The sequence below is a fragment of the Saccostrea cucullata genome, unplaced genomic scaffold (assembly GCF_032062105.1).
Source record: "Saccostrea cucullata isolate Sc308-1 unplaced genomic scaffold, CSIRO_AGI_Scuc_v1 ctg3556, whole genome shotgun sequence".
NCBI classification, from domain to species: domain Eukaryota; kingdom Metazoa; phylum Mollusca; class Bivalvia; order Ostreida; family Ostreidae; genus Saccostrea; species Saccostrea cuccullata.
In genome coordinates, this window is record NW_026932898.1 from 1 (window position 1) to 22962 (window position 22962).

General features: G+C 32.6%; 2 protein-coding genes across 2 annotated transcripts; both read right to left on the reverse strand.

Moving 5' to 3' along the window:
* Positions 1 to 5088: 5088 nt before the first annotated feature.
* On the reverse strand, positions 5089 to 13505 carry LOC134236420 (sulfotransferase 1E1-like). Its single transcript, XM_062718588.1, has 5 exons — positions 13286 to 13505; positions 8150 to 8464; positions 7937 to 8040; positions 5672 to 5867; positions 5089 to 5198 (listed from the first exon to the last, which is right to left on the reverse strand). Exons 1-5 carry the CDS (start codon positions 13446 to 13448, stop codon positions 5089 to 5091), a joined length of 888 nt encoding a protein of 295 aa, XP_062574572.1. The 5' UTR covers positions 13449 to 13505.
* A 4893-nt stretch (positions 13506 to 18398) lies between these two features.
* Positions 18399 to 22227, reverse strand: LOC134236418 (sulfotransferase 1E1-like). Its single transcript, XM_062718585.1, has 4 exons — positions 21914 to 22227; positions 21693 to 21796; positions 19461 to 19656; positions 18399 to 18716 (listed from the first exon to the last, which is right to left on the reverse strand). The coding sequence occupies exons 1-4, from the start codon at positions 22206 to 22208 to the stop codon at positions 18607 to 18609; spliced, it is 705 nt and encodes a 234-aa protein (XP_062574569.1). The 5' UTR covers positions 22209 to 22227; the 3' UTR covers positions 18399 to 18606.
* Positions 22228 to 22962: the final 735 nt, after the last annotated feature.

Sequence of the window (22962 nt, forward strand, 5' to 3'; positions counted from 1 at the left end):
TAATCATGGTTGAAAACTACATATTGAGGACGATTAGATTTATATTAAGACTTGTCACGTGATGCAAAAGTCATGTGATTTTAGCACATTTACTTGCAGTATTGAGGTCATCTATGAATTTCACTAGTGCAAGGGCATTACCAAGTTAAAATTCTAAGTTTAGTTTATGAACATTTCAACACTCATTACATTTTCTGAAAAGTGCCATGATCTTACCTAGATTCTGCAATTTCATTGTTAAAATCATAGTATGACTGGATGCTGTTTTTTTTTTTTGGCTGGTCAACGGCATGAAATATTGAAATAATAAATTATTTTTAACATTTCATCAAGATCGCAGCATTTTTTTTAGATACCTTAATACTTCTACAGGTGATTTGCAAAAGCTTACTGTGATCCATTGAGTGTGTGCCATTGCACTAGATTGAATTATTAAGTCCCTCATATCACCCTCAGATGTAGACATGCATAAAAATATACGGCAGTATCAATTAAATATGAAATATTCGGAAAATATATCAATAAAATCGTGAAGAAGACATTGCTGAATCCAAGTTAATGGCCTATAAATTATATCTGTAAATAATATTTTATTTAACTACAGAATACACATTTCGTTGATAAAATATTACTCGATTTGCCTCTCACTGCATACAAACTGCGTCACGTTTTACGAAATGTCACATCGACAAATGCATTGCCATTGGTGATGTGTTATGTGGAAGTTATCTAACGATAAAACAGCATACTGTAGAAAGTTTAGGTGTAGTTTGATCGTTTCCTACAAGTTTAAATAGCTAATCAGCTCCTTTTGTGGTATTTTAAAGTATTCTGGGTTTTGTATGATATCATAGTTACATAGTTAAGTTTCCCCGCACAAATTAGGCTCCACCCCCTTTGTACCCTTAACTATATGCTGCGTAATTAGTTAAACACCCATACAGTGGCTGCAACGTTATTGTTAACGGCTTATACGCACGATCACGTTACCCGAACGATTCCGCACGATTAACGCACGATAAAACCTGTTACACGAACGATCCTTCATGCACACGATTCTACGTTACACGATCTTAAACGATTACTAACGCAAACGCCCGATTCTTCACGCAAAATGGTTCAAAATATTTAAGAATGAATATTTTCAAAACGAAAAAAGATTTAATACCTTAATATAAGGATCAAATAATTATTTTTATTATTTCGTTGACTGAAAAAATACTTAAAAAATGAATGGGTGTTTCTGGAAGTACATACGTACCTATGTATGACCTATCAATTATTTTAAATTAAAAAGATTTATTTACCTATGTATTCTTATCAATAATTTTAGATTAAAAAGAATTTTTTATGTAAATCTCCGACTTAAGAAGACCGAATTTGCTTCTACTTTTCGAAGATTTACATGTAAGTTGACCGTGAATTTTGTTTGATTGAATTTGATTTCTTTATGCGCAGTAAGGGGGATAAGATTGAAAAAATGGTATTAATACCATTTCTACCTAAATATCAAAATGACGTGGCCACGCGATGTCTTGGATTCAGCTAATTTTTTTTCTCACTGAAACTTCAATGAATGAAAAGAACTATATGACTAATGACCAGAGCAGAGGACACACAGCCCCCCCCCCCCAAAAAAAAAAATCAGTGGACAGGAAGTAATTTTTACATGAAAAATAGAAAGTACGAAAAAGAACAGAAAAGTTGTCACTGGTGCAAGGTGGATATAGAGAGGGTTTTCTAAAGATCATTACTAAAATCCACAGCAAATTGCAAGGCTGAGCTACTTTTCAAACTAACACAAAAGGACATAAAGAAATGTGAATTCGAGGAGACAAAGCTGACATCAAATGAGAGAATATGAAGGTACAAATTTTAGAAGAATTTTTTTTAAGCAGAGCATCTATTTTCCTTAGATAATATGTGTATTCTAAATTGATTATAAATTGATTTCTTGTATTTTCAAAAATGTCACTGTTTAAGTGGAGCATACATTCCAATGTCATGTTTATTTCTTTTCTATAAAGGCAGTATTATGAAAAGAAGCAGTTTCTTCCCTTTTTATATCCCCACTCTGCAGGAGAGCTGGTATACTGATTTATTATATACCCCCACATGGGCTCACAAATCTATAGTTTTATACTGGCAGACTTCACACAGTATGTCATGTATGATTAGAATATGAATACATTTTAACAAAACTGCGAACAAGATTAATTGTGAAACACTGATTCCCCCTTACATGACAGCTTATGCCACGACTCCCACGAGGTATCCCAAGAAAGATCTTGTCACAAGGAAAACACCTGTGAAATATGAAATTCTAGTCCAACTTCAAAAGTTGTGGTTAAGGGTAAAGTTTAAAGGCTGAATATGCTGATATGCAATGTGATAATAAGAATTAATTCCACAATATTTAGCACATAAGGACATTTAAAAATGCCAATTATCCTTCATTTTCACTTTCAATGAATTAAGAGATGATGGTTTGTTGATCGAACAAATCGACATACAACAATAGCACTGTCTCTCTGGCACCTCCCCCCCCCCACACCTCCCTAAGGTCATAGAGTGCCGATAAATTAAATTTATGTCAGAATACCTTAAGGAAAATATGACCATAACTAGAGCACGCAAATATGACAAATTGGAAGACTTTGAGGGTTACATGTACAAATAAAATTCAAATCTTGACTTTCAGCGAATTCATGGACATAGGCCGAGATTCTGTCTACTTCTTTTACCTGGTCTTCTCTTCTAAGTTATATAGAAGCACAAAAAGCAAATCAAAGTCAAAGAAGTTTAAAGCTCTGCTACCTGCTTTTGAGCCTCCGAAGCCAAAAACTAACAGCATTATCGAGAAACTAACAAACAGATCCTGCTGCATCATTATCCCCATCCATTGAAGCTGTTGCAACAATTAAACTTGGGTAAGAAAACGCCTCTCAACAAAATTATCCTGCAGAAATAGTTTAACCTCCAAAACTTTTAAAACAAGTTCAAGAACAGTCCAGTGCAGCAGTTTCGGCCACCTACACATGCACTTTCCAAAAATATATCGATACAGTTACTTAAGAGTGTTCAATCCAAACCAAGACTAGGACTTATTAATTTCTAGGTTTCAAACCAATGACATCATAAACGCCTGCTCCAACCACTCCGGCTCCTCCAGCTCCCGTACAGCAGAGCTTATTTAACTTTTTAGTGGACAAAATGGTCCTTCTTCAACCCCACAAGCACTTCCATTTCCTCTTCCATCCGTGCCGCCATACCCAGGATTGCCAAACAATAACCCAAAACTGAAAAATGTGTACCGAATGATTGCAACGTGGCTAGTTTCCGACGCCATGAATGCAAATAATAATCATGATCCTCCCGCACCTCAACCGGTTACAACAAAAAAAGAACTCATCCATCTTCGTCTTCCAAATACTAATAGACAACAACAAAAACAACAAAGACGTCACAATTTGACACCCTACCTCAACGCAATAAAAACAAATGAAAGCATCCCAGCACTCTCAGGGGAACAAGAAACGAGAAGAGGCTTTATGCCGAATGAGGGAGAAAGCCAATAGGGAGTACATGGATGAAGTATTTGACGTCGACGTCCCAGACACGACTTTTGCTAATGGCCGTATTCCATCATTTCAGGCACCTTCGTTTGAATTCCTACGGTAATCCGAGAACCATATTTTGTGAGTAAGTTATCATTAATAACAACACCAATTTGACTCCTTTTATGCTAACTCAATCCTCTAGGTGCATTTAAAATAAAAAAAAATGATACGAACGATAATTGGTCAGAAATGCTTTAAATATTTTTTTTAATTTTAGATATATCGTGTAATTCCAATTGAATGGAGAATCCAGAACTGAAACAACCTTTAATTATTTATTTTCTCGGATTTACTTCATTACAAGAAACAAAACGTGTTTTGACCCTCGTTTTCTGTAAGTGAAAAGTACTACGTGCGTCTTGAAAAGGCTGAGGAAGTTTGCATACAAAACTACATCCATTGTAGCAAAACGAAGGATTTTTATCACATAAATATTGTTATCTCGATGTAAACAATCAACGGACTTACGTTCAAAAAGCTATGTATGAAAAATACTTTATACTGTTAATTTGACACCTTATTGCATATACTATGTGTGCAAAAAAGCATAGAGTGATGAATACGAAAAATTTTAATGACATTAATTAAAATATCCTAATTAAATTATACCTTAATGAGGTCGTAAACTAGATAATATCGTACATCAAAAATGTGGTTGGTATTCATTATAAACGTAATGTAGCAGCTCTTTATGTATTTCATATATAAATAAATACTATAACCATTTTCTGGAGTAATTATTTATTTTAACATAGTATTCTCAAAGCCAGAAAGCGACAGTACGGGAAAACATCCGTTGTTAATGTGTTATGACACCAGGTTGAAATATTTATAATTTTTTTTTGCTTTCTTTTCAGGCCGAATTTGCTGTGAATTAAAAAAAATTTAAAATGATTGATATTGCTCCGAATTTGCTTCTTTTTTGGGGGTGGGGGGTGGGGGGGTATATTTCAGTTATCGAGAGCACTGACCTAGATTTGGGAGAGAAAGTCATGTGATGTTCTGGCTTAAAGATAATAAACTTCAACAATATGTGTACAAAGCTAAGATACTCCGTGTCAAACTATACGATATATTTTTTTTTTTACAAATTAATATGTAATTTATCAAGAAAATAAATTGGTTAACAGCTATTTTACGTCTTAAAATACACCTTGATTTATAAAAGTTTTTTTTCTTAGTTAAATGACGAATTCATGTTTTTATTTTCTGACCATTTCCTGATTGCTTTTAAAAAGATTGTAAATTTAGAAATGTCCTAATATATCATTTATTTCATATTATTACTAAAATAAAGGTTAGAACATCAAAATTATTTTTTTAAAATACTAAAAGACCTATAGAAGTACGTTCCATGCATAACTGGAATGTAAGAACATCCATGCGAATTGGGTTTTTTTACAACTCTGTCTGTATGTTAATTTATGAATATAATAAACGGCCATTATCCATTTCAATTCTACCAGTTCTATTCAAATTCTACTTGATAAACGACTCCATTCATTTTCTCTGCATATACTTTGTCCAATGTTTCATTCATTGCTACAGTGAAGTGATTCTTCCAGTCTCCTATCTTTCCTGAAAATCAAAGGTATATCTTTATTTTAAAAATCTAAAAATTTGGTGTTTCTTGAACTTCTTAGGGATTTGTTTGTTTGTTTGATTTTATTTTGCAGGAGTTCATAACAAAATTTCGATTATAAAAGCATTTTAAAAAGCCTTAAAATGTTTTTGAGATGAAGGAAAAATTGATTTGGAACAGAAACTGTTTCGCCTAGTTAGATGTATTTAACCAGAATGTAAATCCTTTTTCGAAACAAACATGATGTATGCATTATAAAAGCAGTTAGTCAATGGTTATATTTATTCTCAATTCAACAGGAGCATCATGGCGGGTGTTACCGGTCGGCAGAGAATGCTCTCTTTCTCCATTGTTTTGTAAATAGTTTTAACAATACTTCATTTTACTTTCATTATTTTTTGCTTTCAAAACCACGTAAGTCGTATAAAAGAAGAGTCATTTATGTTTAAAAAAAGAACAACAAAGAGACCTTTTCTGTAGACTGTAGGAGTTTCTTTCACCTGGAGTTCATTCATTAATTCCGCCATCTTTTGATCCTCCCTGACACTTTTGTCCGCTTGCTGAAGATTTTGAAAGGTGCACTTCTCTGTTATCTCTTTGACTAGTCCGTTTTCATCTTTAACTCCCAAAAAGTCAGCCAATCTCCGAATCTCTGCTTCTGTGTTCTTTGAAGTATACAAGCAACACAGCATAGACATTAATATGAGGAGATATCAACATCACGAAATTAGAATGCCCTTGGAAAAGATCATAAAACAATTGAATGTTATATAGAACTGCTGCTTTTACATTGTGTTTTAAACGAACAACTCTCATTTCTCATTTAAATTGTTTCAAAACTTTAACTTATAAACTTAATCTAAGTTTCAAGGAAATAAGGCTGTGAACAAGTTTTACCATGGCATAAAATATAAGATTATTTACGGAACACAAATATTTCATATCAATTCATCACATATTTTCATCACAGGAGACATCTCTTTCTCTTTGGAGATACACTGTAAATTGTTTCTCTCTGTTCTACTGGAACGTCTCTCTAAGACAAAGAGATTTACATTCCATTGGGGGTATTTTACTTAAAAATTGATTGCAAATTAACAGAATCAAAAGGTCAAAATATGAATTTTAAATTTGATATATTGACACGACAAACGTGGAATACTGTGAAAGTACAACATCAAATTTAATTCAATTCACATTTTCAAATTGAAAAGTCTCGTGAAGATATTGCGTTGGCTCTTCCATTAATTAGCTAACCCAAAGAATTCAGCAAAGATTTGCAGACAAATCAGGTAGTCAAGAATACAAACATAATTTGTAGTATCACAATTACAATAACGTATGCAAACAAACTGAGTAACGGACGTTATGAAAATTCATTTCTTAAATATCTGTTATCCGGTGTATTCCTTCAACTTCAGAATAAACAAAAAATTTGATATTATAGTTTCCAGCTAACTATAAAGTTTCACGTTACGTCACGATCTAGTTAACAGCTGCGCTCAAGATAAATTGTACACGCCTCCTAACTGCAAGATTTACGACTGGAACTTTCTTCTTATCCCTGATAGGTTGCTCGTGCAACAGATTATTTCCGTGTCAATGTTGATAATTTGAGTTGACCAATCACGTAATTTGTTTACGCTGGACGCATCGGACGAAAAAGATCATGACGTAACGTGAAACTTTACAGTTAGCTGCAAACTATGATAAAGGGGTTCTTTGAGGAGTACAGGTAAAATAAAAATGATACAAGGTAATTAACTTAGGTAAAGATAGACACAATATAAAACATTAATACATTAATTTTTTTTATAACATATTATGAAAAAAAAAATTTTCTAAATGATTAAACAGATCTTCCTCAATACATTATTTTATATCAAATAGTATTAAGTTATTTATATCTTTTTATTGTTCGAATTACTATTGAGTAAATAGGATATGGGCAATGCAGGGGCACTGATTGACTTTAGATAAAAAATACCAAAAAGAAGGAAATTAGTGAATAGAGCATTAAACATAGATCTCGGGAATTCCAAAAGTTGGATCAAGAATCTAAAGAGGTAAGCATTCACTATTGACCGCTTACACTCGCCTACATGTCTAATTTTTTCAATGATGACATCGTAATATTGTGTTTCAAAAATAATTAATATTCTTTTTATATCCCACATACTTAATTGGTTAAAATACTTGTTCTCTTTTTTTTTTTCAAATACTTACATATGAATCATCTTTTTATTCGCGGCTACTATATTTTCGCGTTTTTGCTCAAAACAATTAAATAACGGAAATCTAATACTTGAAATGATTTTAAACATTATATGAAGCCATTTTAATATCCAGTAATCGTTAAACATTTGCCCCAAGGAATGACATTCTTACGGACTAAGATGTCAAGGAAACGTAGGCATCTACCGTTGTAAAACTTACAAAAGTCATCACAAAATGTTCAATTTTAAAGATCTTAAAAAGTATTTATCTTTATAAAAAATATCCCCTTTTTACAATTTTTCTTTTCTACTAAAGTAGTGGTTTAGTGCTAAAAATATTAATTTCTACTAATTCTGATGATTAAGATTATTAATGTCTTCCGTTTCCAACGCAATGAAAACTAAGTTAAGGTTAAGTATAGTTAATGCAAAAATAAAACTGATATTTTGGATTATTGATTTGTCCTTGTGTACCATTTTTAAACTCTAAGAGCATTTTTTACATAATATTTACTTACTCTTTGTAGTTTCTCGTATTGTATCATCAATATTTGATCTTTTCGAACAGTCGCTTCTTCGATAAACTTTTTATTATACTCAAACCATCCCCCGTACATCGCCTCTAAATAAAAAGGGAAAAAATCTTTCCAAGATTTAAATATTATGTAGGTTGAAATATTTGAAAAAAAAATTAAAAATGCCATAAAAATACTATTATTTAAAATTCTTACTTCGTCCAATATAAAGTTCGTCCAAAAAATTCTCAAAACTCATCCCAGGTAAAAATCCACAAGAAGAAAGAAATTTAAACAAAGACACAGCAACATCTTTCGAGTTACGTACAACGTATACTATTTTCCCGCCTTTATCCACATGTTGTTTTGGGAGCCATTGAAAAGGAACATGGGTGCTCATGACACCATTATAACCCTGCATCTGACTCATGTCTGATAACCCCTCTACGAAAACCTGTTCCCTAGTCACCGTAGAATACTCGGCTTTTCCCCTCAGAAGCATGCCCATTATCTCCCATACCCAGTGAGTTCCTTCAATAAACAAGTACACAAACATGAATAAGAATTTTTACAGTGACGGTAGTTTTTTAAATTAACATGTGACGAGAAAGTAGTATGGATTATGATATATGCAAAAGGTTGGAAATTCTGTAGTTAAATACAGTATAAAATTAAGGCCTAACATTTGGTATGAAACAAATCAGCCAAAATTCGACACAATTATTGATTAATTTATATTTGCTAAAAAGGTAATTATATCGACCATCAAATTTACGAAATGCCGTCTTTAAAATATGGTTGTTGAAATCCCCTCATCTCATCTGCCTCAGAGGATTTGAATTTAAAGAAAAATTAAGTGACGTCTTCTATTTACATACTCTCGATTCATATGCTTTAAATTCAGATCAAATATGATAAATATTTGGTTGTATGTTGTTCAGCTCATTTTGACATTCTATTGAGCATCTCCTTTTCTTAGTGAAATATATGGATATAACGATCAGTATTCAAGATCAAAAAACCATAAAACACACTACAAAATAGGAGCAGAGCAAACAAGAATCTCCAAAATATCAGAGGTGGGATCAGCCATGGAGATGCGAGTATCCATTGCCGGTCGGTCACTCCTCTGTAATCAATTCAGTGTGTAAATAACGCATTAACAGTTGGTATGGAAAACGTCAGTAAGCATTCGACTAAATGATAAATTATACTTGCTGACAAAGTCATTGTATCGATCAAAGAACTCACGAAATGATGACTTTAAACGAGGCTGCTGATATCCTTGTTAGTGAAAAATTTACATTGTTTAAGAAATTGTACATTCGTAAAGCATGCTCTTGTTCATCGAATCCAGTAAAAGATATAAACTCCGCATGCGGGTGATGAAGGTATATTGCTAATGAAAACATTGCTGTGACGTCATGCCTTTGTTCTTGCAGTCTAAAAATTTACCTGTAGTCGTCCGATAATAATTACCAGTCCGATAATATATTAGTGCGGTAGTGATAACACAATCGGACGGTATTTAAAAACAAGAAAACGAGTGAAATAGAGGTTAAATATGTCCAGAAACAAAAAATATGTTAGGAAAATTTCAGAGAAAGCAAACGCAAGAAAACTAAGTTGCTACAAAATAGCAAATCCATGAGAGAAAAAATCGAGTTTAATCCTTCTTCAAAATTAATACTTTCCACTTTTTAAAGTGTTTTTGATACAACACTTTGAATAAGCGAATTTAAATCCATTTTTTTAGGAAAATTTTGATAACTTTAGCTTTACTTCCCCGTGGCCGCACTTTTAAAACCCGAGAATTTCCATTATATAAACTAAAACTTCAGGATAAAAATCCGCATATATTTTCACTTTCCATGGTGATAGTAATAATATTACCCAAAATTATGTCTGTGTCAATGTCAATTTATGCACATAATAAATAAAAATGTTCCAAAATAATAAAAAAAAAAATCCTTCACCACCGGACACCTGTCCCGCTTAGCTAAACGACTGTCATTGAATGAATGAAATGAAAGAGTTCACTCACTGTTTCTATTGCCTCATTCCTTTTACCTACTTATTAGACGGGAAGGAAACAATGGATGCCTGAACTCCTATTGTGTTATTATCGGACTCCTCCAGGTAACTTCTGGACAGTTTTAAGAAAGATATATGCCGAATACTGTTCTATATGTAAAATTATCAGACAGTTTTCGGCCCTAACGGGCCGCAAACAGTCTGATAATTTTTCATATAGAACAGCATTCGGCATATATCCATTACATAAGTTAGGAAGTTGACGATTGAAAAGTTAAAGTCATTGGGTTTATCAGGGTTGTTGAATTTTCATTAACGTCTTTTTCGAGTAAAATATCCCAATATGAAACAGATGTGTCAGACTCTGTGGTATCTTTTATATCAAACTCACCAGGATATATCTAATCGACACAAGAATGGAAACAACCGTTGTTAATTAACAATATTTCGTCGATATATCTAGATGTCGAGTTTAGGTGGCAGAGGATAGTTTCGAATAAAGTACCGGTCAAAAAATAGAAAAAATAGAGAAACCTGAGGTGTGAATGCATATAATAGGTAATTTTATAGCTAGAATATTTTATGGGTGCACTTGGAGGGAACTGGTGGCCTTGTATATTTTATTGAAATATGACACTTTAGTGTCACTACTACTGTATATGGGATATGGACTAGAAATACGAAACTAAGGTCAAAACTCGCTCTACCAGTATTTCACCAGAAAAGCAGGGTGGGTTCACAGGATGAATTGTAGCTTGAAAACGAGGTGGTTGAGCCATAATCTCTTGCTGTTCATTGGTATGTACAAATGTTATTCTGCAATTTGTGTGGTAGCTTAGGTCAGGCGCACGGGCCTGGAAGCAGATGCGGCTGCGGCGAAATAGTGAAAATAGGCTTGATTCACATGAAATTTTGAGATTGTCCCTGCGCCATCTTTAGGGCTCATTGTGTAAGTTGTACATGTTGTACGTAAGTTGTACGTTTTGATTGCAAAAAAAAACTATCTTCTGCCACCTTCAAGAATGCATCAATTTTTAGAAATGTGAATTTTAGTCTGATTTTTATACAAAAGGGTTTATTTATGTAAGTCAATTTAAAAAAATACTTTGTTTCTGTTATTTAAAATCTGTACAGTTAGGTATATTCACTAAAAAGCAAGGGGGGTTACTCTTTTCCAACATACATTTTTAAAGACTTTGAACCATCAGCATAATAAATCATATAAGATTCAGACATTTTTTGCCAGAGAATAAATTAATTGTTTGAATTTGATACTTTGGGTATTGTTGCATAATTAAAATCATGTCTTGCTTTAATTAATTAAATCTAATTAAAATTTAAGTGTATTAATTAGTGCGATATCACTGAAATTACATATATTTGCCATTTTTTCAACCTAATTTACTAAATATAATTATTTTGAAAATAAAAATCAGTCAGCATACCTAAATGTCACTAAACCTAACCATATATAGTACCAGAAAAAACTTTTTTTGCTTTATTTTTCTAAATTTAACATATTCTGTTATTGATATTTTCATGAAATATGCCCCCCCCCCCTTTTCAATTTTTAAATTTATCTTTATTTAAATGTGACAGAATCTAAATTTTTCAATGGTTTGCTATAAAATGACTATTTTTCTTTGAATAATAGCAAAAAAAAAGAGTTTATATTGCATATTTAATGAAGTAATATCAATAAAATGTGCATTCTCATGTAATTATTGAATTCTGCTAGGCCCATATAATCTGCCCACAATTGCCCAGGATGGACAGAATAATCTCTTTTAGTATTCAGGAGAATGAAATGTATGTATTTGATTACTCATAACTGTTAAAAGTGAATACCAGACACTTAGAAAGAATTCAGCTAGGACAAACAAATTTTTACAGTGCATTTTCATTACACTGAAGAAATGGCTGCAGGGGTAGGGTGTTGAACAGCCATTTCCTGGACACTTTTTCTTAAGCATATGATGCAAGAGGATTTTTTGCATATCATGATAAATATCTTGAAAGTTGAAAGGGGTTTTAACTTTGCAAAGAAGTTATAGGTATATAAAACCAAGTGAAAAAGAGATAAGATGGAATTTCATAGAACATGAAAAATAGGGGAGTATGTGATACATGTGAGTACATTTCACCAAGATGTGCCCTTTATATTTGAATTTTTACATATAAATGTATTTGAAATAGATTAAAATTACCATTTAACACTTTTTGCTGGTATATTTATCATCTGGAGTTGTAAGAATTGCATTTGTTTTATGTGTAAGAAACAATATGGGGTTAAGGTGGTTGACCTAGAATTGGTGAGGTCTCTTATTTGGCCATAACTTTTTTATTTTTCAATGAATCAAGACATATTTGGTATATTTTTACTCAGAATTGCATGTTCTTTTTGAATTAAGCAAGGTTTATTACTTGCAAGACAAACTTTGAAAGTTAAAGGTGGCAGAGGATAGTTTCGAATAAAGTACCGGTCAAAAAATAGAAAAAATAGAGAAACCTGAGGTGTGAATGCATATTATAGGTAATTTTATAGCTAGAATATTTTATGGGTGCATTTGGAGGGAACTGGTGGCCTTGTATATTTTATTGAAATATGACACTTTAGTGTCACTACTACTGTATATGGGATATGGACTAGAAATACAAAACTAAGCTCAAAACTCGCTCTACCGGTATTTCACCAGAAAAGCGGGGTGGGTTCACAGGATGAATTGTAGCTTGAAAACGAGGTGGTTGAGCCATTATCTCTTGCTGTTCATTGGTATGTACAAATGTTATTCTGCAATTTGTGTGGTAGCTTAGGTCAGGCGCACGGGCCTGGAAGCAGATGCGGCTGCGGCGAAATAGTGAAAATAGGCTTGATTCACATGAAATTTTGAGATTGTCCCTGCGCCATCTTTAGGGCTCATTGTGTAAGTTGTACATGTTTTATTCCTAAAAGCTTCAATTTTCTCAAGGGACTACATCATACTGTTATTACATGTAGAGGGAATTTAAAATTTTTCAATGCACATTTTTAAAGCAGCTCAATATTAAGTAAACCGTGAGTCAAACGTTTTGATTGCAAAAAAAACTATCTTCTGCCACCTAAAGGCCACAGCCAATGTTTTTTTCAAGTAAAATTACCTATTTCCTTTTTAAAAGAATGCATTGTTAAGAAAATTATGATACAAATCATAAATGTACTTTGATAATTTTTCCATATTTTAGGGGTGTTTTTATGATAGCGTAATTAAATCCATGAACTTCATGTATTTAATAATTAATAATATGAATGTACTCAACTTAAGTGAGGTTATTACAGACCTGATCTTGGAAAGGTTGCCAGAATAATTGCATCTTCTCCTAGTTTCATGTCCCTGATGTATTTCAGTGCATGTTCCGCGTCTTTTAAGAATGACACAAGCTTGGGCAGGTACATTTCTCCATAACTGGGCCATTCAAGTTCTGTTACATGTGTGTCATCCATAGCAGTTAGTCGTTAAGCTGCAGTATCCCCTCTGTGAATGAGTTTACGTGACACAGTATACTATATCTCGGTCGTTGCGTCAATAACTCTTTTTTTTTTACAAGTTGTAAGAATTGCCTGACAGATATATGCAGTGCTTTGACCTTAGCTTAGTAAACAAGTCCGTCTTGAGGCTTCTATGTTTTTATGTTTGACGAAAGTCCGCACTAGTGATTATCATGTATACATTTTGGTATAGGTATCAGTAAACTTTAGTTTTTAGGAGCATTCAATCATGTTATAAGTTAAACATCCATACTCTTTATCCCATATTCCGTTTAAATTATGGTGAATTATGTGAAAGGAGGATCTTTGACCGTTATATAGTCAGCGCACAACTGTTTGCTGAGTCCATGTGACACCATAAGGAACTAAATAGATTACGCTAGGCGTGTGAGCATTAGTCCATCTCCTTAATAAAAAAATTGCCATCCATAATAGAACTCAGCCCTCTGACACACACACCCAATCTTTCAAAAGGTCACGGAGTCCCCAAAAATTAAGTTTTTATCAAAAACCTTAAGGCAAATATGATCTTAACTAGAGCACGAACATACGACAAATTGGAAGTCCTCTACCTGTGGGTAACAATTAGAACTAAAATCTTGACTCTCAACGAAATCATAAACAAATGTGTCTTCCGAAACCAACAGTTCGTTTTCAAAACATAATAGGGAGTCAGACAGTGGGGACCACAGGAGGACACAACGTTTCTTTTATGTTTTGAATATATAATTTGTGTATCAATGTTAATTGTGTTCCTTAAGGATGTACAACACACCCATCCCCAAAAAATTTCTTTCGTTAAATTTTCGCTATTTTTGTTTTTTTTAAATACATATATCTACTGTGTGTATGCACATTTTTGACAAAATCGTAAGGGAATCGTATCGTAATCAAATTGGAATATTGCTTTTGCTTTAAAAATATATTTAATTACATTTTTTAAAGTTCTCAAATGTAAAGTATATTTAAATTGATTTTTTTTGCAATTTTTAATATCCCCTCCAAACACCCCACTTCCTTTTCTTTCTTTCTTTTTTTGCGTCGCAGACGCAACGTTTGACGAAACGTCTGTTACAGTACAGACACAATTCATAAAATCCCTGAGGTACACACTAGTTTGTTAATTCATGAATGCAGAATAAACATCGGCTACTGGATTTTATGTTTGAAGAAAAATTTACTCGAGGATCTTATGTCCATTCAAGTGATTAGTCCATATATATATATATATATATATATATATATATATATATATATATATATATATATATATATATATATATATATGTGTGTGTTATGCATTCAATATCACAGGATACCGGGATATGAATTCAACTTATGTTGAAAACATGTAGAATTTTAATCTTATTTTTCCAAAAAAAAAAAAAAAAAAAAAACCCACAATGGTGTATGTTCAACTTTTCTATGAGTGGAATAATTATATTTTCTTACATGTCATTATTTCAAACAAGGCACTGTGCCGTGGGGATACATATGCATCATGTGAACACCTCTAAGGATATTGTATGCAATCTTTCAATTTCGTTGTTTCTAAAGAAAAAAAAATGAAAATTCCGTATTCGTCCACATTAATTTCAATATATTGTAACGAGACCGAGGGTATCGTGTAATAAACTCGTGGGCCGCTATTAGTTTTCTGGTCACTTGGTCGAGATTTGATGGTTCTGTTGGTCACAGTTTATATAATGGTTAATAACCAATTTTTGGTCACTTAATTGGTTAATGGAATGACCAACTTTTGGTCACTTATTTGGTTGACGTAATGACCAACTTTTGGTCACTTCTTTGGTTGACGTAATGTCCAACTTTTGGTTACTTCTTTGGTTGACGTAATGACCAATTTTTGGTCACTTTAAATAATGTTTGTTAGGTATAACACTTGTTAAAAGTTTATAACATTTATTAAGACGATCAAATGGTTCACTTATAAACACACAAAATGGTACACAGTAACTTGGTTGGTACAACGTTATTTGGTTAACAAAAAGGTGACCAACCGATGGTCAATCCAGGACGTTCCTAAAAACTTGGTTCCCTTTATTGTTTCGTATACATAGACTTGGTACCGTCTTATAACCGAAGTATACGGAGTCGTTCCCCAAACCAGGGAAGGCTGTGTGCTACGAGTCGCTCCCCACAGCCGACTGAAGTCTAAACCCAAAACAGCTGGTTTATATAGACAAAAGTTGTTATGATGACGTAAGAAACAATCAGATACCCATTACGTCACAATCAATACAATCAATAAGTTAGCGGGTTTTGACCAACAAAATTATACATACTAAATTAATAACGTTGTACCCATATAAAACATACAAAATACATCACTTTCTCATTAAATTATACATGTTAAATTAATAAAGTCATTAAATCAATTATTGTTCATTTCTTTCGTTAACTGTTCATTGACAATTATTTACGGAGTTTATAAACATCGGGTTCAAATTCCATATATTCCAAACTTGTAAACAAGAATTAACCCGAATTTCACAGCTAGGTACACTTCGTGAAACGTAACATTATCAAACATTAAACTCTTTTATCTATTAATTAATATTTATGCGTACATTGATAGGTTTTGTTTTGATTCGAGAAAATGCGAACCGACATTGTTGGCAGTGACAGAAAGTCAAACGATTTGTTGCAATGAGATATTCATAAATTCAGATAATTTCAGTACTACCACTAGTATTTACAATTCTTTTCCAATTTCTATACTTACATTGTGTGTATTAGGTCTACGGTATTCAATGCATTCTCTGATTTATCAGGTCTCTGATTCTGTGTATGCGGAAAACCGTGAATAATGGGAGGAAAACAAACATATGTCCTACATTTTGAGGGTTGTTCCTCTTTGGTCAGTAAGGGTCTGAGAACGCCATCGATGATTACGTTGTGAAAAGTTTATTCTTGGTTTATTGTTGTTGTTTTTTTTTTCATTAAAGAAGAACAAAACAGTATGTTAGGTCTATCAGAGTATTTACTCAGAAAATAAATAATAAGACCTAAATATTGTATTTTTGTACGTAAACTTCCCGGTAATCAAAAAAATAATCCCTTCTTCAAGAGTAGAGGAAAAGTGGCCTTAAATTGTATATTCAGATTTATCGATGATGATTTTTTTTTCACTTAACAATAGTTATTTTTATTCGTATGTTGACTCGATGTATCCCTGTGAACTTGAGATAAATGACATTACAGAGTCTGCCACATCTGATTTATATGTAGAGTTATTCGTAAGGATGTTTATGAAGTTTCGGAATCCAGTATAGATAAGGTTGTTCAAATTCATGTTGGTTGTTTGGAATATTAAAAATATTCAAAAGTGCTTATGATTTTGAAGAATATCTTCCTTAGAAAGAGAACTATGAGTGTTTAATTGGATAACCACTTGTAGATTTAAATCCAACTTCTCCTAAAACACAATTAATATAACGAGCCTTACAAACGAAGACAATGTTGTTACCTGCTTTGTCAGCAGGGACCAGTACGTACTGATCATGTAATCTATCTAATTCTTTTTTTCACCTCTGGATTATTGAATACAGAAGGATAACGAAGAGTATTCAAACTTTAAAGTCGACTGAAACAATAAAAATCAAAATGGCGTTTACGATTTGATAATAGATCTTCTATTCCAAAAATGGGAAAATCTGAACTGCAAATGTTCTAATGTTGTCTACTGAATAGAATGTACTCTGTGTGGACTTGTTTATGTTGGTGAAACCAAGGGATAATTAATAAAAGAATATCAGGTCATCGATTTCAATTAAATCATGTAGGTCAGCAGTTTTTATACAAACATTTTAATTTACCTGATCATTTTATTTTGTCAATGAAAGTTAGAATTTTCGAAAAGATTTATTACCACACAAATAGCCCTTCAATGAGTTCACCTTTCCGAGGACAACGAGAAGAATTTTAGATTTGAAAACTAGGGACAGCCTTTCCCTGTGGATGAAATGACAATGTCCATACGGCATAGTGTTGGAAATTTTTTCAGTCCGAAAGAAATATTTCAAGTACATTTCTGAGGTATGAGGACAGAAGGTACTGACCTAACTTTTGGAGAGAAAGTCATGTGATGATCCAGTTTAAAGATAAAAAAGTTAACAATACGTGTACAAAGCTAAGACACTTCAACACTCCCCGTGTCAAACTATACGATATTTTTGTTGTTACAATAATGTAGTTTTCCAAAGAAAATATTTCGGTTATTTTACATCTTATAATAGACCTTGATTTATTATAGTGTTTTCTCAGTCAAATGACTTATTCATGTTTTCATAATGTATTGTAAAAACAGCTTTATTTTTTTACTATTTCTTGGTTTTATTTAAAAATAGAGGTACCGTGAGCAATGAGCTCACTACATTATACCCCCGCCTCCAATATGAATATAATGGCAGTGTTTATGTTTTGCTGTGGGAAACCCAAAAAATGTGTCGAATCAAAAAGTAAAATAGGAGGTGCATAATGGCAATATATATGTAGTAAAGTTTTTTCTGAAAGTTTCATCATATTTCATTCATGATATGGGAGGAGTTGCGGATAAGAGATGGGTACCCCAAATCGTAACAGACAGACGGACGGACGGACACACCGATTACTATATACATTGGAGCCTCATTTTTCCGGTCGCTTTGGTTTCTAGTCAATTTTTCCGGATATGTGAAGCGTCCGAATACCTGAATTGCGAGTTTAACAAGACAAAAATAATGCTAAAAATTTCCATTTCGATAAAAAATCGTTTGGATACTGAAGCATCCGGATATCTGAAGGTCCACTGTACCCTCCCGCTTTTCAAGCGAGGGTATAAAAAAAAGATTGTAAATTATGAAATGTCGCCATTATTTTATTTTATTTTCATATTAGTATTAGAAAAAATGTTCGAACATCAAGTGAATCAAAAATATACTAAAAGACAAAGAAGTAAGTTCCGTGCATAATGTTCATTTTGAATGTGTGATCATCCATTACTCAGTATTATTTTCACAAACAACTGTGTATTGGCTTCCTAAAAACTATGTTTATATGTTTAACATATGAACACATGATTAAAGAAAATTACGCCATTTCAATTCTACCAGTTCTATTCGAATTCTACTTGATAATCGACTCCATTCATTTTCTCTGCATATACTTTGTCCAATGTTTCATTCATTGCTACAGTGAAGTGATTCTTCCAGTCTCCAATCTTTCCTGAAAATCAAAGACACATTTTTATTTTAGAAATCTGAAAAAATTGTCTTACTTGAGTTTCTTAGGATTTTGTTTGTTTTTTGCAGGAATTTTCAAATACATGTATTACAGCATTTTAAAATGTCTTAAGCTTTTCGAAATGAAGGAAAACTCAATTTTGATCAGATATTATTTCGACAATTTAGACGTATTTAACCAGAATGTACATGTATTCCTTTTTCAACAAAAACACACGTGATCCATGCATTATGAAATCAGTTAGTCAATGTTTTTTTATTCTCTATTTAAAAGAGGAGCTTCATGGCGGATTTGACCGGTCGGCAGGGTATGCTCAACTTCTCCATTGCACATAATCTCACCTCCGATGTTTTGGAGGTCCGTGTATGCTCTGCTCCTATTTTGTATTGTTTTATGGACTTTTTTCTTATATACTACTCATTATGTCCATATATTTTGATGTGTGGCAGTGAAATTTGATTAACTCTAGACAATTAAAAATACTAGTTGTTATTAGATAGATGGCATCCCATTGAACAAAAATAATTCCGAGAAAAAAAACAAAAAGGTTTTGGAATAATTTTCCTAATTATGAATCAAATTTAGATAATAATCATAAATAGAAAGAATCTTCATTGTTATCTAATTATTTGAAACAATGCTTCGTGTTTCTTTTTTCTTTTCCAAGCTCGTTGGTTGGATAAGAAAAGTTGTCAATGTTTAGTATAATGACAAAACTAAAGAGACCTTTTCTGTAGACTGTAGGATTTTCATTCAGCTGGAGTTCATTCATTAATTCCGCCATCTTTTTGTCCTCCCTGACACTTTTGTCCGCTTGCTGAAGATTTTGAAAGGTGCACTTCTCTGTTACTTCTTTGACTAGTCCGTTTTCATCTTTAACTCCCAAAAAGTCAGCCAATCTCCGAATCTCTGCTTCTGTGTTCTTTGAAGTATGCAAGAAACACAGGATAGACATTAATATATGGAGATATCATCATAATAAATTTAAAGTGCCCATGCAAAAAGATCATAAAACAATTGAACGTTATAAAGACCTGCTGTTTTATACGAACAACTTTCATTTCTCGGTTAAATGTTTCAAAACTTTAGCTTATAAACTTATTCTAAGTGTCAAGGAAATAAAGTTGTCAACAAGTATTACAATGGCATAAGATATCACGCGTGCTTGGACAAAGAATGACATCTTTTTATTTACCAAACACAAGATTTGATATCAATTTATTTAACATATTTTCATTTCAGGAAACATTTCTTTCTCTTTGGAGATACTTTTTAAATTGTATCCCTCAATTTTACTGAAACATCTCTCTAAGACAAAGAGACAGATATACATTCCATGGATATCTTGCTAAATATTTGCAGAATCAAAAGGATAAATTATGATTTTCTTAAAAATTTGATATATTGACATCACAAACGTGGAATACGGTGAAAGTGCATCGTTATAGCGAAGATCAAATTCAATTCATTTCTAATTATGCGCCCGGATCGATAGATCCCGGGCGTATATTGCTTTTGTCCTGTCTGTTTGTCTGTTTATCTGTTTGTCTGTGTGTCTGTCTGTCTGTTGTCAACTTTAACCTTGACCATAACTTTTGAACCATGAGAGATGAATGGCCTTGTTACTTTGACTGTGACCTATATGCTAAAAACAGCTCTTTCGAACTTTCGCAATTACTTTTGAACCAAAGGAGATAGAGACTTCATATTTGGTTTGCATACTTCACTAATTAAGTTCTTTCAAATGACATCCAGGTCATTGACCTTGTGACCTTGACTGTGACCTATATGCTAAAAATAGCTTTTTCGAACTTTGTTGCCGCGTGCTCATAGTGTTTCACACACACACACATCTTGTTTTTCAATTGAAAAGTCTCGCGAAAGATGTTCACGTTGCATTGGCTCTTCCATTAATTGTAGTTAACCCAAAGAATTTAGCAAAGATATGCGGACAATGAACACAAACATAGTTTTAGTATCTCAGTTACAACAATGCAAACAAACTGAGTAACGCACCTTATGAAAATTCATTTTTTTAAATATCTGTTATCCGGTGTATTTCGTGAACTTCAGCTCGCCGAAATAAACAAAACATGTGATAAAGGGGATCTTTTAGGAGTACAGGTAAAATGAAAATGATACAAGGAAATTAAGTAAGTGAATAGGATATGGGCAGTGAGCACTGATTGCCTTTGAATAAAAAATACCAAAGAAAGGAAATTTATGAAAAGAGGTAAGCATTCCCTGGTGACCGCTCAAAGTGGCCAATATAACTTTATTTTTTTCACGATGACATCGTAATATTGTATTTCAAAAGTAATTTAATCTTTTTATATCATTATTGGTTCAAATATTTCTTCTCTTTTTTCCAATTAGTAACGAGGTACATGAGTTATTTAAAAACTGTAAATTATCTTTTTATTCGCGGGTACTATTCTATCAAGTTCATGCTCAAAACATGTAAATAATGGAAATCTAAATTTTAAAAATGTTTTTAAACATTATGTGTAGGAATATTAATATCTAGAAATCGTGAAACATTTGCCCCACCGAATACCATTCTTAGGAACAATGGTGTCAAGGAAACGTATTGATTTACAATTGTTAAACTTAGAAAAGATCACAAAATGCTCAATTTTAAATATCTTAGAAATATTTATCTTTATAAAAATTTTTAACTTTTTACATTTTATGTTTGTTAGTTAAGAGTAGTTTAGTGCTAAAAATATTAATTTAATCAATATTTATAAAAAGTGTGTGAAACCTTGAATTTTATTTTACAAAATTTTTTTTATTAGTTCCGTTTTAACGTCATTATTTCGCAAATTCTACAATCAGTACCATGGTATCAAACATTATCAATAAAAACTAACGTTAAACTGATTTTTGGAGAATTTTTTTTGTCTTTGTGTAACATTTTTAAACCTTGAGAGGATTTTTTATTTAATATTTACTTACTCTTTGCAGTTTCTCGTATTGTATCATCAATATTTGATCTTTTCGAACAGTGGCTTCTTCGATAAACTTTTTATTATACTCAAACCATCCCCCGTACATCGCCTCTGAATAAATGGAAAAAAGACTTCTTTTCAAGATTTAAATATTATGTAGATCGTTATTATTATTTTAAAAAAGAGAATTTGAAAAGGCCTAAGAAAATTATTATCTTAAATTCTTACTTCGTCCAATGTAAAGTTCGTCAAAAAAATTTTCAAAGCTCGGGCCAGGTAATAGATATCCACATGATGAAAGAAATTTAAACAAAGACACAGCGACATCTTTCGGGTTACGCACAACGTATACTATTTTCCTGCCTTTATCCACATGTTGTTTTGGCAGCCATTGAAATGGAACATGGGTGCTCATGACACCATTATAACCCTGCATCTGACTCATGTCCGACAATCCCTCTACGAAAACCTGTTCCCTAGTCACCGTAGAATACTCGGCTTTTCCCCTCAGAAGCATGCCCATTATCTCCCATACCCAATGGGTACCTTTAATAAACAAGTACACCAACATGAATAAAAAAAATTTGACGGTGACCGTAGTTTTTTTTTTTTTAATATGAGGGAAAAAATGGATTATGATACTTATATATTTTCGAGTCATATGCATTTAATTCAGGTCACATACAGTGTATGATTAATATTTGGTTGTATGTATTTTTTAAGCCCATTCAGAAATCTTCCATCAGCAACTCATTTTCTTCGTAAAAAAAACTGAGATAACGAACAATATTCAAGATTAAAATCCATAAACAATACAAAATAGGAGCAGAGCAAACAAAGACCTCCAAAATATCAGAGGGGGGGGGGGGGGGGGATCAGGTGCCACGAAGGAGTAAGCATACCCTGCCGACCGGTCACTCTTAGTCATGATCGGGAAATAACAAATCTTTTTGACCTTTTTGCTGATATCCTTGTTTCATCAACTTGTTTGTGAATATTTTAGCTTGTTTTAGAAATTGTATATGCGCATCGACCGAAAGATATAAACTCCGTATGCAGGTAATGAAGGTATATTGCTGCATAATTAAGTAAGGGAGTTGACGATTGAAAAGTAAAAGTCAACACGTTTATCATGTTTGTTAGATAATCATTAGCGCCTTTTTCAAGTAAAATATCCAAATATGAAACAGATGTATCCGACTCTATGGTATCTTTTTTCTCAAGCTCACAGGGATAAATCGAAATGACGTTATAATTGAAATAACCATTGTTAATTG

What these genes read in the sequence shown, in the direction of transcription:
- LOC134236420 (XM_062718588.1), bottom strand. Translation starts at nt 13,448, where the DNA reads ATGGATGACACACATGTAACAGAACTTGAATGGCCCAGTTATGGAGAA. An exon ending in CGAACTTTATATTGGACGAA is followed by an intron (nt 8,041 to 8,149) that starts GTAAGAATTTTA and finishes CTTTTTATTTAG; the next exon opens with AGGCGATGTACGGGGGATGG. An exon ending in TCCTACAGTCTACAGAAAAG is followed by an intron (nt 5,199 to 5,671) that starts GTCTCTTTGTTG and finishes TTTGATTTTCAG; the next exon opens with GAAAGATAGGAGACTGGAAG.
- LOC134236418 (XM_062718585.1), bottom strand. Translation starts at nt 22,208, where the DNA reads ATGGGCATGCTTCTGAGGGGAAAAGCCGAGTATTCTACGGTGACTAGG. An exon ending in CGAACTTTACATTGGACGAA is followed by an intron (nt 21,797 to 21,913) that starts GTAAGAATTTAA and finishes CCATTTATTCAG; the next exon opens with AGGCGATGTACGGGGGATGG. An exon ending in AATACGAGAAACTGCAAAGA is followed by an intron (nt 19,657 to 21,692) that starts GTAAGTAAATAT and finishes CATACTTCAAAG; the next exon opens with AACACAGAAGCAGAGATTCG.